Source organism: Sphaerodactylus townsendi, linkage group LG02, assembly GCF_021028975.2.
Source record: "Sphaerodactylus townsendi isolate TG3544 linkage group LG02, MPM_Stown_v2.3, whole genome shotgun sequence".
Classification (NCBI taxonomy): domain Eukaryota; kingdom Metazoa; phylum Chordata; class Lepidosauria; order Squamata; family Sphaerodactylidae; genus Sphaerodactylus; species Sphaerodactylus townsendi.
In genome coordinates this window covers 19,825,294-19,844,677 of record NC_059426.1, presented here as the reverse complement: position 1 = coordinate 19,844,677, position 19,384 = coordinate 19,825,294, and the positions used below count along the sequence as shown (strand labels likewise).

General features: G+C 47.1%; 1 protein-coding gene across 6 annotated transcripts in view; it reads left to right on the top strand.

Annotated features, from left to right (window-relative positions):
• The window catches only part of KIAA2012 (KIAA2012 ortholog), a 95,967-nt gene that overhangs the window by 36,933 nt on the left and 39,650 nt on the right, over positions 1 to 19,384 (top strand). For all 6 annotated transcript variants that reach the window (XR_007243490.1, XR_007243491.1, XM_048484108.1 and 3 more), the window contains 2 exons: positions 9,271 to 9,359; positions 19,223 to 19,298. Coding sequence is in view for 4 of the 6 variants with exons in the window: in XM_048484108.1 (XP_048340065.1) it covers positions 9,271 to 9,359; positions 19,223 to 19,298 (165 nt within the window). In the remaining 2 variants the exon portion in view is untranslated. The remainder of the gene's footprint in view (positions 1 to 9,270; positions 9,360 to 19,222; positions 19,299 to 19,384) is intronic.

The following is a 19,384-nucleotide window of genomic DNA, read 5'->3' as shown; positions in this document are numbered from 1 at the left end:
AACAGGAATCTTGGGGAATAACGTTTTCCCCAATGGTTTATCTCTGTGCTGGAAGAAAAGCGTTGCCTGTGTAACCTCAGCTTGTGGGTTCTGTGGGGCAGAACTTGGAATGAGTTTGCAACAACAAATTTTAAAAACAAAATGGTTTACTTTCTTAACATATAACATCAAACATCAATATTTAACATCACACTTCAAGGTCCTGTTCAGGTTGCATTTTCAAGTCCTAATATTTACAGTCTACTGATACTGCCAAGTCCAATTCTTCTTTGCAAGTGGGTTGGCTCCTGAAGACTCCAAGGGCTTGGTGAACAGGATTCAACATGATGAAGGTTTCCAGGAGAACTCTCACCCATTACAAACACAAAAAGAACCCTTAACAAGGTGTTAAGGGCTTATACAAATCAAGGTCCGAGTCTGGTAGCCTTGTCTCCTCCAAACTACATGAGCTCTGCAGCCTCCTGCTGCTTTGCGTCTCCACCCCTTTCTGGGTCAACCCATTCTGAGCATGGGGGTTACACCTGCAGTCATTCTTTTTCAGGGTGTCTACTGAAGGCACAAGAACCCTACCAGAAAAAATACAGACCATCTTAGGCTTGGCTCGCATGCCCCACCTTCACAGGTGAAGCAGGAACAGTGAGTGAGCCAAAGGCTGGCAGTTCGGAGGTGGGACATTTCTGAAGATTTTGGGGCGGTGCCAGGGAGGGGTCGGCTTTAGGGTAAAGGAGGTCCTCAGCGGGGACGTGCTACCGTAGAGACCACCCCGCAAAGCAGACAAAGCAGGAACTGGTCTCTGTAGCCTGGAGATCAGTTGAAATCCCAGGAGATCTCCAACCCTTCCAGTATCTCAGGGGCCCCTTCCGCACTTGCAGAGTAATGCACGTTCAATCCACTTTCACAATTGTTTGCAAGTGGATTTTGCTATTCTGCACAGTAAAATCCAGCTGCAAAGTGCATTGATTGAAAGTGCATTGTTCTGCATGTGCGGAAGGGGCCTGAGATGTAGCACGGGATCCTGTTGAAGGAAGGTCTTTGCCTTGGGCTGCTTCCTCCTGAACCGAGTGGTTTAACATCGCCACCGGAGAGAGTTTTCAAAGGAACTTTGGCTCCGGGGTTTGCTTCAAGCTTCCCCCCTGCTAGTCCCTTCCCCACACGCCTCCAGCAGGGGTTTTGCGAGGGCTGTTATCGGCAGTAGGAATACTGCTATAGTGTTAGGAACCTTTATCTTACACCATTAAGTCTGCTAAAGAAACACTTAGGCTGAGTCACCGGAGAATGGACAGTGTGGGGCCTTTGATCGGCTGTGGCCTTAGATCTCTCGCCTGCCTGGCTGACTCAGAGAGACAGCCCCAGCCCGAGCAATTAACTCTCCAGACTTTTGCCGGGTTGGATGGATTAGAGTAATGACCTGCTTCATTAGCACATGCTTTGCCCTTGGAGGGCTCTGCGAGATAAAGGTCTCCATCTCCACTGCGATCTCTCCCTCCCTAGAAGCTGCCTCTGACATTGGGCCCAGCCGGGGATGTTGTCCAAATGGCCTTGCCCCAACCCTCTGACCCCCTGCCGTGCTGTAAAAACTGCAGGGTGCAAATTAATATAAACCCAAAGGTACTTCACAGCGGGTAAGGGACGGGGGCTGCGAAGCGGAAAGCTCCCGGTTCAAATCCTGCCGCTGACGTGTGCTTGTTAGGTGACATTAGAGAAAGCGCCGCGCAGCAAGAGGCCATCTGTAATGTGGAGGTGATAACAGTGCTGAACCCCTGACCTGGATAGCCCGAGGGCAGCTGGATCTCCTCAGATCTCAGAAGATTAAGCTGGGTCAACGATTTGGATGGGAGACCTCCAAGCAACACCAGGTGTGTGCCGTTGAGGCAGGCAACCACAGACCGTTCCTAACATCTTTTGTTTTAAAAAACCCACAGTGGCCCCTTCCGCACATGCAGACTAATGCACTTTCGATCCACTTTCAATGCACTTCGCAGCTGTGCGGAATAGCAAAATCCACTTGCAAACAATTGTGAGAGTGGATTCAAAGGGCATTATTCTGTATGCGCGGAAGGGACTAAGAGTCTCCGTTAGTCAGATGGGACTTGATGCTTCCCCCTCGCCTCCCCTCCCCAACGCTTCCCCCTTCCCCCTCCCCAACACCAGTGGCGTAGGAGGTTAAGAGCTCGTGTATCTAATCTGGAGGAACCAGGTTTGATTCCCAGCTCTGCCGCCTGAGCTGTGGAGGTTTATCTGGGGAATTCAGATTAGCCTGTGCACTCCCACACACGCCAGCTGGGTGACCTTGGGCTAGTCACAGCTTCTCGGAGCTCTCTCAGCCCCACCTACCTCACAGGGTGTTTGTTGTGAGGGGGGAAGGGCAAGGAGATTGTAAGCCCCTTTGAGTCTCCTGCAGGAGAGAAAGGGGGGATATAAATCCAAACTCTTCTTCTTCTTCTTGTCCTAAGCATGTAAAGTGCTCAATGTCTTGCAGGTGTTACAGCTACTTAGATGTGAGGCTGTGTAAAGCTGACCCTGCAGGTTTTCAAGGCGAGAGACTTTCAGAGGGCATTTGCCATTGCCTGCCTCCATGTCATGTCCCTGGTATTCCTTGGAGGTCTCTCTCCTATCTGAATACTTGCCAAGATGAGGCTGAGAGTGTGTGGCTGTTTCAAGGTCACTCAGCAAGTTTCCACAGCAGAGTGGGGGTTTGGACCTGGCCATCCCAGAGTGTTTTCCCACTTACCTTCTGTTGCACGCTACTGTAGCCAAGTAGCGCAGGGTCCCCCGGCACTCCCCACTACAGGGGTGGCGACAACGCAGCCGCCCTGACGCTGCCACTGTCGCGCCCCCTCAGCGCACATCATTCCTGGCGTTCTTCAAAACAGTGCCTTTTGATGACCCCGCGCAGAGCGCGGGATCGTGGGGAAGCCCGGGCACGCATCAGAAATGATGCACGCTGAGAGTAGCGCGTGGCATAGGGGGCTCATGGTAAGTGGGGAAACGCTCCCTAGATCCTAGTTTAACACTTTAACCACTACATCATGCTGGCTCTCATCGTTAGCCTATGTTCAACTTCAGTTTTCATTTTCATCTCTCTCTCCCTCCCTCCCTCTCTTTTGGTTGTTTTTTGCAATTATGTGTAAAAACATAAAATAGCGATGCTTGACTTTTACCACCATTAGCATTTCTGTGACTTTCCCTTTCCCATTATCACGGTCTCTTTAGAAAGGCTGCTTGCTGCCGTCTGTCACAGTGAAAATAAAATTTCGTTATGCTTTTCTATTCCCACTCTCCAAGCATACTTCAAGCATCACATTCATGATTTTTCATGCTCCAGAGCATCTACCTTTGAACTCTGTGGCAAACAGTTAACATTTAATTAAGCCTTCACAGCACAGTATTTGTTCCCCCAAATCCAGTAGTAACACATTTACACCAAATCCTCCTTTTTTCTCTGCTTCTTTGTTTAATCAGGGCTTGTCTTTATCCACATTCCTGAGGGTTGCAGATATTTCCATTCAGTCAGAGGTGGCTAAACAATATAATCTTGAGTTGGATAACAGGGACACCGTCGGGTTGTTAAAGGTTTTGTTTCTCAGATAACTTACTTCAGAGACAAATAGCCGGCACTGTGCAAAGAGTTGGTGCATCTCTTTCGTCATAGCAAGAGTTGAGATACACAATCGCTTTTTTGACATCCGTGTGCCCATCTTGTGAAGTAATACCCCATTCTCTGGGCGTTTCCCTACTTACCTTGGTCCAAAGGTTGCTGCGCGCAACTCCCAGCGTGCGCCATTTCTGCTCTGCGCGGGGTCATCAAAAGGCGCCGTTTCAAAAGGCGGCAGGAATGACGCGCGCTGAGGGGGCGCGACAGTGGCAGCGTCAGGGCGGCTGCGTTGTCACCACCCCTGTCGTGGGGAGTGCTGGGGGACCCCGCGCTACTTGAGGAGAGTAGCGCGCAGCTTAAAGTAAGTGGGAAAACGCCCTTAGTTAGTAAGACACACTCTTTTCATCTAACTGCTCGGTTTTAGGCTGTGCTACATGGCAGCAGTGATCAAGGGACTACATTCTGCCCCCCACTCTGAAAAAAAGTGGAGGGATAATCCTTTTGCCAAGACCTGGACCTGACTTCTGTGCAGGAGTACAACGGCTCTTGCGCATTCAGAAAAGCCCCTGTACAACTTCACATGCATTGCTCACGGGACCATGTTGGCCTGATGTGGGGATGGAGACTGTTGCTTTATCAAATTTAGTCCGGTGAACTCAGAATCTCAGAGGTTGATCTGTTGATCTTGAAGGTCTCATGCAAAATTGTTTCCAGAGGCTCAAGAGACTAAACCTGAGGCCTTCTGAGAGATGCAAAACAAATAGATTCTACCAGAGTTTCTCCCCAGGGCAAAAGAGGTCATCGTAATGGAATTTCAGATGAAGCGGTTGTGTATTATAAAGTCAAGGATAGTTTTGTTTTAGCACGACCTCAGTCTATGAGGCCAGGGCAGGGTCCTAAGGATTTGATGCCTGATTGCTATAGAGATAGTTGAGAAGATTTTTTTTCCTCAGGGGCTTTTAGGGGGGGAACTCAATTTTGGCCTCATAATGTTTTTGTTTATCCCGATTTCCACATGCATTTTTGTGTCTAGTTTTCATTATAAGGCAGTGGTGGCGAACGTTTGGCACTCCAGATGTTATGGACTACAATGGGAATTGTAGTCCATAACATCTGGAGTGTCAAACATTCGCCCCCATGGTTATAAGGTTTTTGTTTTTCCGTTTTTTGAGACCACATTTACCTTACTTTGGGGGGGGGGCTGATTTTGAGTCGGCTTTTGCCTAATACATAATATTTCTGTCAGTTTTCTTCATCCCACCTTTATCCTACTTCACAATGACTGGACTGTTGTCGTTGTTAAACCATTCTCTCTCCCCAAGATGAGCGATTTCAGGTTTTTTTTAATGGCTCTAAAATATCGATGTATCATGGGGATTAAAAGGCAAATCTCCAGGAGGGAAGAGGCTAGAGACGTACTTTAAAGAAAAAATGAAAGCTGAATTTAGAGAACCTGCATGGACTATAATTACAGCAATACATTGATATATCAATATTTTCAGGTGGTTTTTCTGAAATTAAGGGGAATGTTATGGCACTACAGATAACAACACAGATGACTATAGCATATTCCTTGAAAATTCTATTTATTTAAGCCATGTATGGAAGATAATAAACTGATTCCACAAGTGTAAAAGTAGTCAGGAAAGACAGACATGTGGAAGAATCCCACCCCAACTCATTTTAGTGCTTGTGGACTGACTCCTAAGAAACTCAGAAGTAACTCGAACATTCAGAAAAAGTGCAGGTCAGTCTGATTAGTACATCTGAAAGCATTTTGATTTTTTTAGTCTATAGCTTGTGACTTGGCTCACTTGTTTGAATCACATTATATATTCTACCAGGGTTTTCCCCCTATTGTGCAAACACTTTTGGCACAATTTCCATGCTTTCTGCTTATAACACCCTACAGTCTATCTTTGTTCAGCTAAGCATTTCCTAAACTAGATTCTCTTCATTAGTAACATTTCCAGGATCATTTTTTAAAAACATATTTCTTGTGACTGCAGAGGATTCACCAGGATGGTGTAGTGGTTAAGAATGGTGGGCTCTAAATCTGAAGAACCTGGTTTGATTCCCCACCCCCTCCATATGAGCAACAGACTCTTATCTGGTGAACTGTATTTGTTCCCCCGCTCCTCTACATGAGGCCTGCTGGTGACCTTGGGCCAGCCACAGTTCTCTCTGAACTTTCTCCTCCACAACTACCTCACAAGGTGTCTGTTGTGGGGAGAGGAAGAGAAGGAGTTTGTAAGCCCCTTTTGGACTCCTTACAGGAGAGAAATGTGGGGTATAAACACAAACTCTTATTTCCTTCTCCTGCCTGTGTGGAACGGCAGTTGGGAGTATAGATGCAAGAATGAATGTTTCTTGAAGACATTACAAAATCCCCCTCAAGGAACCTGCTTGCATTTGTCATCACACCCTGCTGTTGCGTCATAACAATCTGAAATACACAGTCCCAAACATACATGACCAGTAGTGGGATCCAAAAATTTTAGTAACAGGTTCCCATGGTGGTGGGATTCAAACTGGCGTAGCGCCAATGGGGCTGGGCAGGGAACAACGGGGCGTGGCCAGGCATTCCTGGGGCGGGGCACTCCTGGGCGGGGCTGTGGCAAGGACGCAGCCGCTGCGCCGGTCCTTGGGTGGGAAACGAATGCACGCAGGCGCAGGCTGCCACGCACGCCCGTGCACCTCCTGCTAGACTGCTTCAAGTTCTGCGCGCTACTGCTGAAGAACAGAGGAGGGGTGTAATTAAGGCAAAAATCACGTGGCAAAATCACCAATTAGTAACCCCCTCTCGGCACACACACATAATTAGTAACCTACTCTCGGGAACCTGTGAGAACCTGCTGGATCCCACCTCTGTCATGACTCTCCAGTTGCTTCCATATGGAGGTTTTTCTTCAATGTGACTTTCAAACTGAAGTGTGTATTTTTTAAAGATTCCACTTGACATCATTCTCCCATTCTCCCTGTTCCCAGTTTTTCCCCACCCTCAATGTGCTCTTTTGCAAACCTGCTTTACTTCCATCTTTTTGGAAAGACTGCAGTCCAAGTTCCTTATAAATGCTGTGCATGTTCCTCCCCTTACGCATCCTATCGACATGGGCACCGTTTTCTCCCGCAGGCTCTTTACTCCAAATACATTTATGCCTGCAACACCACTGGAGGGCTTTTTGAGGTTTTATTGTTCATTAGGAATTGCCCTCACCTCAGAGGTGGGATCCAGCAGGTTCTCACAGGTTCCCGAGAGTAGGTTACTAATTATTTGTGTGTGCCGAGAGGGGGTTACTAATTGGTGGTTTTGCCACGTGATTTTTGCCTTAGTTACGCCCCTCCTCTCAGCAGTAGCGCGCAGAACTTGAAGCAGTCTAGCAGGAGGTGCACCGGCGTGCGTGGCAGCCTGCGCCTGCGTGCATTCGTTTCCCACCCAAGGACCGGCACAGCGGCGGCGTCCTTGCCACAGCCCCGCCCCCGGAATGCCCCGCCCAGAAATGCCCGGCCATGCCCCTGTTGTGCCCCGCCCAGCCCCATTGGCGCTACGCCACAGTTTGAATCCCACCACCATGGGAACCTGTTACTAAAATTTTTGGATCCCACCACTGCCTCACCTGGATAGCCCGGGCTCCCCACAATCTGGCCAGATCTCAAAAGCTAAGCAGGATTGGCCAAAATTAGTATTTGAATAGAAGACGGGCAAGGAGGTCTCAACTCAAAGGCAGGCACTACACTTCTGACATCTCTTGCCTCGAAAACCATACAGGGTCATCATAGGTCAGCTGCAACTTGTTGGCAAAAACAGTAATTTCTATAGCACTATAGCACTAGAACCAGCTATCTTAATAGAATTACAATAGTGCTGTGGCAGATGCATGAATAAAATAACAAAAAAGGGTTCGGGAGTTGGCAAAACAGATAAAATAACCATGTCCCTGAAGCAACTCTGTCGAACATGTGTGGAAGAGAAGGAAAAAAGAGGGAACTATTCTGTAATCTCCCGTGTATGGAAGCTCTTTTGCCAGTACTCATGCCTGCGCATTTGCAGTGGCAATGACAGCAACACATAGGCTCATTCTGCACATGCAGAATAATGCACTTTCAAACTGCTTTCAGCGCTCTTTGAAGCTGTGCAGAATAGCAAAATCCACTTGCAAACAGTTGTGAAAGTGGTTTGAAAACGCATTATTTTGAGTGTGCGGAGGGGGCCATAGAATCCTTACCCTATGGAAACAGTCTTCATTACTTAGGACAGACTCCACTATCTTCTGAATGCTACTAATCTTTGGGTTCAGCGTTTGCTGCAGAGAGAACAAAAGGCATTTTCCAAACAAAATACTTACACAGCCCAGAAAACCCACAACAACCAATATACTTTTTGTATTGTCGAAGGCTTTCACAGCCAGAATCACTGGGGTGTTGTGTGGTTTCCGGGCTGCATGGCCGTGTTCCAGTAGCATTTTCTCCTGAAGTTTCGCCTGCATCTGTGGCTGGCATCTTCAGAGGATCTAGTGGTAGTAAAGCAAGTGGAGTATATATACCTGCATATATACTGGACATTCCACAGGACACTCCCCCTCTATGCTGGCATGGGCATTTGTGGTAGGGGCATTGTGTTGACAGAGCTGACATTAGCTGGCTCCCAATGCATTTTCAGGCTGGGATTGCCCCCTCCCACTAACAAAGACTTATGTCACTCAACAGTGTGGTATAAGTCACTTTATACAATGGGCGGGAGTAAAGGGTTTCCCCTTCTTCCCCAGAGCCATCTTTGAAGGCAGTGCAGAAGTGCCGTGCCCAGCCACCACTCTTTGGATTGGGCTGTTATTGCGCCAGTGCGATGCAAAGGTTAGAGTATTGGGTTAGAACTGGGGAGGATTCAAATCCCAGTTTGCCACAAAACTTAATGGGTAACCTATTTTAGTCCAGTCTTTCTCTGTTGGCTTAATCCCGTGGTGGCGAACCTTTGGCACTCCAGATGTTATGGACTACAATTCCCATCAGCCCCTGCCAATTGGCCATGCTGGCAGGGGCTGATGTGAATTGTAGTCCATAACATCTACAGTGCCAAAGGTTCGCCACCACATCTGTCTTTCAGGGTATTATGAAGATAAAATACAGAAGTGTACACAGCCCTGAGCTCCTCGAAGGAAAAGTGAGATAAAATTTTACGAAATAAATGTAATAGTATCCCATAGGTGCTAGGTTGCAAATAGTATATCTGCACACTAAGAAAAATATTTTCTCGCCTGTCCTTATTATCTAAGAATAGCTCAGAACATTAATATCCGGAATTGTCACCATGTAAGAATCATGATTAAACAATCTTTTCATATGAGACAACAGATCTGTAAATTTGGTCCATTCCTAAAACAAGGGAAATGTTATCCATCTGCATGCTCAGTGTTATCTCTGCTTAATTCATGGAAATGAAATATGATTGCCTGTCTCTGCCTAATGCCTAAAAGGTTTTGCTTATCTGATGATTTAGGTGTTGTCTGTGTAAGGAATTAGACGGAGACTTTGCAATTTGAAGAATTAAACAGCGGCTTTACTTGCTCTGTGAATATATTAAGCAGAAGCTTTTGGGGGGTTTCTAGAATTAAGCAAGAGTTCCTTCCTCCTATTAATTCAGCGGTTTGAGTCATTTCAATTTGGATTTCACATTACAGCGGATGGCACAGAATCCCTTGAAGCAAAAATTGGCGGTTCCAGAAGCCAGCCGGAGACCTCCTTTTCTGCTCCAGAACTGGATGAGAAGGTGCCTCTGATGATACTGTGTTATAAGTTTCATGCCGAGATGAAGGCAGAGGGGGGCTACTGTATATATAAAGTATGCTGAAAATTAACAGTGACATGGGCACCTACTTTATCGTGTTGTCCCTGTTCTCGTACGAAAAATATGCACGAACAAAATGTGTTATCTTGCTGACTTTAATGCCTACTCCTGGTACTCCATTACCTCAGGCATCTTTCTCTCTCCGTAGCTCTAAGGCTGTCAGGTCTCCCTCTAGCACCCACCCCCACCCTCACCCCCACCCGCATGTTAGTAACACTGCAAGAGAAAAGAAATAGGAAATACCAGTGATGCACCAAAGCGGCAATGTCAGCTCCAGAAGTTCCACAAATCCAGAAGTGACATCATATCAAGGTGACACACTAGAATTCATTCTATAGCAGTGATGGCGAACCTGTGGCACGGGTGCCAGAGGTGGCACTCGGAGCCCTCTCTGTGGGCACACACAGAGTTCGTCATGTGGGGGGCAGAAAATCACACACACACACCCACACACACACACATCTAGGCTGGTCTGGGCCACTGAGCACAACGTGCGCACACCACGATGAGCAGGGAGGACTCAGCTGGCGGGCCTGGTACCTGTGCTCCGGGTGGCTGCTGTCTGAGGGGGGGGGGTGCAGAGGAGGCAAAGATGCTAGAGAGGCACAGAGCGGTGCACGCAGGACTTGCTGGAGGCTAGAGCAGGCTGGCCCCTGCTCGAGCGGGTGGGGTGGAGGAAGAGGGAGCCAACCGTTTTTTTCTAAACTAAAACCTCAGTATTTGGGTTAAATTGCTGTGTTGGCACTTTGCGATAAATAAGTGGGGTTTGGGTTGGAGTTTGGGCACTCGGTCTTAAAAAGGTTCACCATCACTGTTCTATAGCTTTGCCCCAATGTGGTGATGTCACTTCTGGGTTTACATTGGAAGTGATATAATGGGATTGACACAACCCTCTCCCCCAGACTCTCCAGCTGATTCCTAGCACTTGGTTCATAACTTTACCTGGCTCTGATCCAGGTTATAAAGCAAGGTTGTCAGATGCCCATTAGGAGTAGAGGATTTCCCACTGGTCCCCCGCATTCCCCGTTAGTGCTCAATGGAATGGCTGAGGAACAAATGGGGAAAACAGTGGTAGTAGTAAAATTTTATTGTTTGCCTGATGGCCAAACACGGATTCATCCCGGTTCCGGCGCTCTGGTGTTACACGTGATAAGGGTGGGAGGGAGAGCCAGAACTTGGATGAATCCATGGCCCTTTCCGCACGGAGGCGGAAGGGCTTGGGTCATCGTTGCTGACGCCGACCCGACGACGCCGGGACTGTCCGCATGGACGGTCCCAGAAAGAACCGGGAAGATGGCGCCGCTGGACGCCATCGCCCGGTCGACTTACCTGCTCTCCGGCCCTCCGGCACGTCGCCGGGGCCTGGGGACACGCCTCCCCTGCCCTGTGCGCCTGCTTCCGTGTTGCAGAGCAGGGGGGCGTGTCCCCAGGCCCCGGCGACGCGCCAGAGGGCCGGAGAGCAGGTAAGTGAAGGGAGGGAGTGGGGGGGGAAGCAGTGTGGTTTGGAAACGCCAGCTTGGCGCCGGTCGGCCGGCGCGAGGGCAGCGCGGCTGCAAAGCAGCTGCGCCCCCTGTGCGAATGGCGGCCTGGGGACGGCGTTTTTGCTGTCCCCAGGCCGCCATATTCCGCCCATGTGGAAAGAGCCCATGTTTGGCGATCAGGCAGTGGGAAGATCTTCCTGAAACTTTTTAAAAAAACACACGCCGAATCCAGATTGATGGGGAGGATCGGGGTTTGAATTAGATTTGTTTTTCCCACCGTAGGGAGTGACGTGAAGCCTTCCAGCCAATCAGAGCGTGGCGGGATGTGCGCAAAGCGTGCACAGCCCTTTTTGTTTGTTTGTTTCGTGCCGGCGGAGGCTACATTGAAACGTGGCCACATGGAACGGGATTTCTGTGCCAAGCTTAAAGTAAAATTAGACGTTTGTGACAGCAGAGCTGCGTGGGTGAAGAGTAGCGAAGCCGTGCAGAAACGTATCTTAGCACAAAAAACAGCTACCGTCTTATTTACGCATGCACTTGGTGACGTAGCTCCGCAAAAAATGTTTTTTTTTAAAATCCCACCCCAACACAGCGCAACAGCCAATCAGGTTGAGGAAGAAAGGGCCGCTGAGCAGATCGCACATTTGATTGGGCGGTAGTGGAGATTGCTGCACTGTTTGAAAGTGTGATAGACATCAACGTCCTCATCACACACACGCCGCGGTGGGGAGGGTGAAACCTCGATGAAAAGGTGCCGTTTCTTTTGAAAGCTGGTTGTATCTAGATTTAATTTCTCAGTGGGGATTTTTTTCCCCAGTTTTTATACCGCCCCATCCCCGGGGGGCTCTGGGCGGTGTACAACATCATAACCAACATGTACAAAATAAACAACTAAAACTGTTAAAACTATTAAAAGCAGCGATACAGTAGAAAAACTAAGCATAGTAACTAAAATTAATTTAAAGAATGGCGTCCGACAAATCTATTTCAAACTCTCTTTCAGGAGGGAAGAGCAGCCAGTCCCAAGATGACAAAAGGCGCAGATGTAAAGGCTTGGGGGGGGCGGGGGGGCACCATCAACGGCTGGTTCCTCCAAAGGCCCGGCGGAACAGCTCCGTCTTACAGGCCCTACGGAATTCAGTAAGGTCCCGCAGGGCCCGGACAGCTGGCGGAAGAGCGTTCCACCAGGCTGGGGCCAGAGCCGTAAAGGCTCTGGCCCACGTGGAGGCCAGCCGTATCATTGAGGGGCCAGGGACCACCAGTAAATTGGCCTCCGCTGAACGAAGAGGCCGTACAGGGACATGTGGGGTGATGCGGTCTCGAAGATACGAAGGTCCCAGGCCGTGTAAGGCCTTAAAGGTCAACACCAACACCTTGAAGATGATTCGGAACTCTACTGGGAGCCAATGCAGCTGGTGCAACACAGGCTGGATATGATCCCAGATGGCACTGCCTGTGAGCAGAGGTGCAGCTGCATTTTGGACCAGTTTTAGCTTCCGAATCAGATGCAAGGGAAGGCCCGCGTAGAGCGAGTTACAATAGTCTAACCTGGAGATGACCGTTGCGTGGATCACTGTGGCCAGGTCGATCCTTCCTGGGAGAGGAAGGGGGCCAGCCGCCGGGCCTGACGAAGGTGGACAAAAGCAACCCGGGTTATATGGGCCACCTGGGTCTCCATTGATAGAGACGAGTCCAGGTGGACCCCCAGGTTGCGTATGGAGGGGGTCGGTGCCAATGTGACCCCCTCCCACACCGGCGGCTGAAACATCCCCCTCTCCCCCTCACGGCCTAGCCAGAGGATCTCCGTCTTCGATGGATTCAGCTTTAACCTGCTCTGTCGCAACCAACCAGCGACCGCCTCCAAGCAATGCTGTAGAGCTGCAGGGGCGGCGGCTGTTCCCCCCTCCATCAACAGAATGAGCTGGGTGTCATCCGCATACTGATTTGCCCATTGTTTACTAAATGAGCTGTTGGAAACGGTCTCTGTTGTGACATCGCTGCATCGTGTGAAACTCCGGAAATGTTCCCAATCTTTGGGGAAACACTAGAGTGGTTTGCAACACGGTGACATAATTTTCAGTTACGTAGCCTTAAATGACGTCGCAATATCTCATGATCCCATTTTGTTAAGTCTCTGGTCCTTGTCAGTTTCCAGCACTGGGCTGGCAATCCTAACAGTGGCCTGGGGTGATGAAACATGGCCGGAGGATTGAGATCTCCTTACCAACAAACCCCATTAACTTCAAAATTAATTGTCACCCCACTTCCATTCCAGATGTGAATGGGGAAGACAGGTGAATAAAGAAACGTGGCAGCAGTTGCTACAACTTAATCTGACTCTCAGCCCTTTTATTTCAGAAGCCATTTCTCATGTTGTTGCCTCTCATATTTTTACCTCAGGCACTAACATAGCTGGTCAGGAAACCTGGAAGCACCCACTCCTTATAACAGTGGTGGCGAACCTTTGGCACTCCAGATGTTGTGGACTACAATTCCCATCAGCCCCTGCCAGCGTGGCCAATTGACCATGCTGGCAGGGGCTGATGGGAATTGTAGTCCATAACATCTGGAGTGCCAAAGGTTCGCCACTACGGCCTTATAAGGTTAAACTGAAATCTTGGAATCCCTAAAGGGGTACATGGGTGAGCTCTGACACTCTGGGATAGCTATGTCATATGTATCATCCTGCCAAGTTGTTCGTACAATTTCATCACACATCTGGCACAACTGTGTGGCTGAAAGTGTGATGAAGTGGACATCCGTACAAATGTAACACTTTCCAATTAGTTGGGGCATTTCCCCCCTTCCTTCTTTTACTTGTTACTCCTACCCCACCCCAAAAAATCATTGTGCGGGTAGATAATTCTGGACTCTGGACTTAATGGTTTTGTGCCCCTTCCTTATATGGCATGTACAGCTACAATCTGCTTCTATGGGGAGGGGCTGCTGAGTCAGGGCCCTGAACGTTTACCCGAAGTCTGACCCTGACAGCACCACAGTTCCCAATTACTGTGATATAACCAAAGACAGGAGAACATCCACACTTTTCACATCTACAGCAGCTGAAGTGTTTCCTCTTATTTCCATGCTGGAGACTTCCTCTGAGCCGTGCTTTTTAATCTCGGCATGAAGGAGAGCACTTCTGCTAACTCCTGCTGCCAGAGACACGCAGAGCCAGAGAGATGCTGTAGTCTGAAGTTATGCAGACATATTAATATCACACCCTTCACGGTGGTGTTTCTGTTATCCTGCTTTTGGCTATTTGTTATATAATTGGCTGTTGAGAGGGATCTGCACTCCTTTAAAGATGGAGGAGGATGTAACATTTTAGAGCAATGGGACCAGTTTGAAAGCATACTCTTTGCTTTTAGTGCAAAGATACCCTTTCCAGTCCAGGGTGTCGCACACTGAAAAAAACACCTCGATTCTACAAAAGCCAGTAGGGGACAGCACTGACTGGCTAGCACCAACTGGGTTGGATCAAAATGAAGTCGACAGCTTCACTGATGCCCCTCTCTTCCTGCTGCATACCACCCTGTTGTCATTCCTTGGGGGCTTCTGTTCTCCAGGAGCGGTATTTTGTGAAGATCAGTGGGATGGAGTGGGAAGAAAGAAGCAGGAAAGTTTGGAAACAAGTGGTGAATGGACAAAGTGTAGAGAAATGTATTTGTGTCACCGTTTTGCTTAGTGATCACTGGTGATTTCTGCAAAGCAGAAATAAAACATCCTGCAGATGTTTTTAAAAGGTCAATTTTGGGATTTTTTTAGTTCACACACAGTCTGCCAAAAACAGCCAGTCAAAAGTGTTGCCAGACACATTTTTCCCCACCAGCTACATGAATCTCTGCTCAGTTTCACAGTTGCACCCTCCATTTTGTATGCTGCTGCAGAGATTCTCCATGCCTCCACCATTTGGTAAAGATTTCCCATAGAGGTTTCCTCTGCTTGCACTCATCTGCATGCTATTTCGCTGTAGAAAGTAGAATAAAGTTTGTTTTGCCTGGTGATCCCACACACGTGTCGTTTTTCCATTTTTATTTTTATTTTGAGGAGTATGTCTGTGAATCTTCGACGACACAAGTATGCAAATATTGCATTTCCTCTAATCGTGATATCGTAGCTTCGCAGACATCCCCTCGAAACAAAAAAAGGAAAAACGACACATGTGAGGGATTGCTAGACAAAACAAACTTTATTCACCAATTTTTACAGTGAAATTGAGCTCAATGCAAACAAAACCTCCATGGGGAATCTTGATGGACAATCTGCTGCAGCAAACAAAATGGCGGCCACAAGCAGTGATAATGAAAGTAAGAGGTTTAGGCGGGAGAAATACAGCATTTCCTGTCTGCTTTTGTTCACTTATCAGGCAGGAAATATCTTCAACCTGGATTGGGGAAAAAAGATCACAAGCAATTTTTTAAAAATGGGTGGAAAGAAATAGAACGTTTTGAGGATGTTTTGGGGAAGAGAGCTGTGTGAATTTCTTCCCCAAAATGCTTTTTTTAAATGCCCCCAAGATGTTTTATTTCTGCTGTGTGGAATTTACTGTTGTTTTACAAAAAGAGATTGAAGATTTTTGTTGAAAACATATTAACAAAAAGACAAAACCATTCAATTTGTTTTGGGTGTAGGACACTTTCCAAGGGGCAGGTTTCTATTACCTCTTGTGAAGCTTGGCTTCAGCATTTAGCAATAATCCACGGGGGGAGAAGGGGTGCAAGATATAAAGCTGAAAAGAAAAGGAACAAAGATAAAAGAAAAGTCTTTTTTAAAGGATGAGACAGGCAAGAAAATAAGCTCCAATATTGAATTTTTTTAACTCTTTTGAATGAACGGACTCCCCACTGTGAGCATTATTAATATTTATCAATCCATTTTTGCATAATGATAAAAGCACAGAATATCTTCAATTCAGGATTCTGATGGCTTTGACATTGTAGCACAAGCCAAGACTGTGAGCCGGGAGGGCCGAGTTCAAGTTCTACCTCAGCCACAAACTCACTACGTGGTCTTAAACATGCCACTATTTTTTTCTGTGTGCTATATAAATGATAAGATTATTATTCTCAAATCTTTGAATCATCTGGCCTAAGACTTTGGCCTAAGACTGTAATAAAGACATGTTCTCAATATGTCTTGGATCACTGAAGATTCACCTTTCCAAGAGTAATTAGGAATGATTATTGTCTGTCAGTTCTTAAAACCAGTGATTTCTTCCAAAAAAAACTTGGGGCAGATTTGTAAGTATCTAATAGGCACTTTTAAAAAGATGCCTCTGGGTGATTATGCACAAGGTGCTGCGCTACAGGGGTGAATGTCTGTCGGAGCAAGATTTCTTGTACGGATGTATTTCCCCGAGCCCAGCTTTCACTTCCCATTCTCTCTGCAGCAAGCAACACCACTTCTCGCGTGACTTTAATTTTATTCATCGTCAGAGCAGGGCAGATTTGCCAGTGAACACAGCTTTGCCTCAGACATCGTCCCTCTGTCCACAGCCAGCCTACGTAGTTTCACCCTCTCACTCCTTCACACTGCTACCCATGCCTTCCCCCTTTCTCCTTATCCTGCCGGATTGCTTTTCTGCCACCTGTTTACTGCCCCTGACCCCTCCATCCTCTTTACATGGATGGCTGTATCTCTGTCACAAGAGAAGGCATCTTTCTGTAGCCAGCAAGTGGAAGTAAAAAGACCCACCACCGTGAAGACCACAACGACCCTATATACTCGTGTTTAAGTCTACTTTTTCAGCCCCTCGACTTATACATGAGTGAGGGTCCCACTTAATTCTTGTGTGGCATTCCCCCTCTCCCGTCTTCGCTCTCTCCTGCCTTCTTCTCTGCCTTCCCCCTTTCAGCCGCTTTCTCTGCCTCTGCCTTCTTCTTGGTGGCGGCCAGCCCCTGGCTCTCGGCAGGGGACCTGGGTGAGCTGGACAAGCTGCGGGATGGAGAGGTCGGTGGCAAAGACCTTGGGATTGGTGAGATGGGGAGGTCAGTGGCAGAGACCCCCAAATAGCACCCAACCATATCTATTTTTATTTTTGAAATTTACCAGCAGTTGCTGCATTTCCCACCCTAGACTTATACTCGAGTCAATAAGTTTTCCCAGTTTTTTGTGGTAAAATTAGGTGCTTCGACGTATATTAGGGTCGACTTATACACGAGTATATATGATACGTTCAAATACTCTCAAGACAAGAGCACATCAGACTACCTCATATTGGTCAAGCCCACGCCAAAATCATGTTTCCCTTTCTTGTGACCCTACTAAATTTCTTATTTAACCATATCAAATGAGTGTTTATATTATCATGTATTCTGTCAGTTACAGGGAATCTTTTATAATTTATCATTTATGTTTGATTTGTAGTTGTACAATTGATATAAGAACAAAATCTGGGTCTCAGAATATGGAGAGCTAAGTTTCAGGGTTTGGATTTCTTGTTGACATGAATTGGATTCTATTCTGTGCACATTTACCAAATTCAAGTTTCATTCTTTTTACACACTCATGTAAGAAAGTCCATTTTTTTATTGCCCATAAAGGAAAAACAACAACGTGGGGACTGAAAGAGATCTGCAGCACTTCATGAAACTGTAAAGCAGGGGTCTTCAAACTATGGCCCCCCAGATGTTCATGGACTACAATTCCCATCAGCCCCTGCCAGCATGGCCAAGTGGCAGGGCTGATGGGAATTGTAGTTCATGAACATCTGGGGGGCCATAGTTTGAAGACCCACGCGGTAAAGCCTGCTTTAAATAGTCCCAAGCATTCTCCTTTAGACCTCTCCCATTTAATCCAAAATCAATAAATAACATTCTTTTTATGACCAGCACAGATCTAGGACCTGACTTAGATAGTCCCAGGCTAGCCTGATCTCATCAGATCTCAGAAGCTAAGTGGGTACTTCAGCGGGAGACCTCCAAGGAAGTCCTGGGTTGTTATGCAGAGGCAGCCAATGGCAAACCACCTCTTGCCTTGAAAAACTTGTGGCATTGCCCTAAGTCAATTGTGACTATGGCAAAAAAAAATCTATGAAGCTTAGTAGGATTGGTTAGTACTTCGATGGGAGGCCACCAAGGAAGTCTAGGGTTGTACACAGAGGAAGGGAATGAGAAACCATCTCTGTTTGTGCTTGCCTCCGAAACCCTACGAGGCGGCCATAAATCACCTCCAACTTGACAGCACTTTGCACCACCAGGTCTTAGGCGTTTTCTACTCTTTGAGTCTTGAATGCTGGAGTATCCCAGTGGCCACCACTCCCAGATGTTCCTGTCATCTCTCTTCAATGTGCCTAATCTGTCAGTGCCTCCCGTTCCCTCGACGCTTTATTACCTGAGGGAGAAAGTGTTGTGCAATCACGAGACGGCAGAGAGAAGGAGATAAGAGTGACGTGCTCAGGATTGGGAGCTGACAGCTCTCAAGATCTAATCTGAGCCAGATCTCCCTGGGACTGAGGTTTCGTTCTTCTTAGTGCCCGAACGTGTTTAGCTGGAGGGGAAGATTCCCTCCAGGAAAATGGGGGGACGGTTTCTTCCCACTTGCTGCCTGCAGCAGAGCAAGTAAAATGGTCAAAAGAGGAAGAAGAGTTTGGATTTATACCCCACTTTTCTCTATCTTTTAAGGAAGCTCAAAGCAGCTTACAATCACCTTCCCTTTCCCCCACCCACAACAGGCACCTTGTGAGGTAGGTGGGGCTGACAGAGTTCTGAGAGAACTGTGATTAGCCCCAGGTCACCCAGGAGGTCGTCTTTTGTCAGAAAATCCCAGCAGGCTATCCATGTTAGTCTGTTATGGCAAAACAAAACAGAAGCCCGTTGGAACCTTAAAGACTAACAGCATTTATTCTGATATGAACATTTGAGTTAGAGCTCATTGTATCGATGGAAGTAAGCACTGATTTACAAAATCTCATACTGGATTAAATGCTGTTAGTCCTTAAAGTGCCACTGGACTTCCGGTTTATGCTGTAAGAAAAACCCTGATGATTTAGAAGTTTCTTGATATGGAAATAAGGCAAGAGCTATCTTGCATTAGAGCACTAGATATGGGAACAATAATTCATAGTTTTTAATATAGAGTTTCCATTGATCCTTAGAGTGTGATGTCACTTTTGATGAAGTGTAACGTCACTTAAAGTGTGATGCTACCATAGGCCTGATGGTATTTTTAAATTTTATTTTTCTCCCACCACCATTGTGGCCACCCAATTCAGTTGTTACTAAAGAAGCTGAACGTTGTCGTAGTCGATACCTGTTTAAAAAGACAAATCTTACAACTAAAACTTTTTTTCCTTTTTAAAAGGTAATTCCCCAAATACAAGAAGTCAGAAGAGTACCAGAAAATGAAAACAGCCTACCAAATCAGCAAAGCATCATGGGTAAATATATACATATATGGGCTTAGTCAGGTAGCATCAACACTAGGTCTGTGAACAAGGAGCTCTGTGAACAATAACACCCCTTC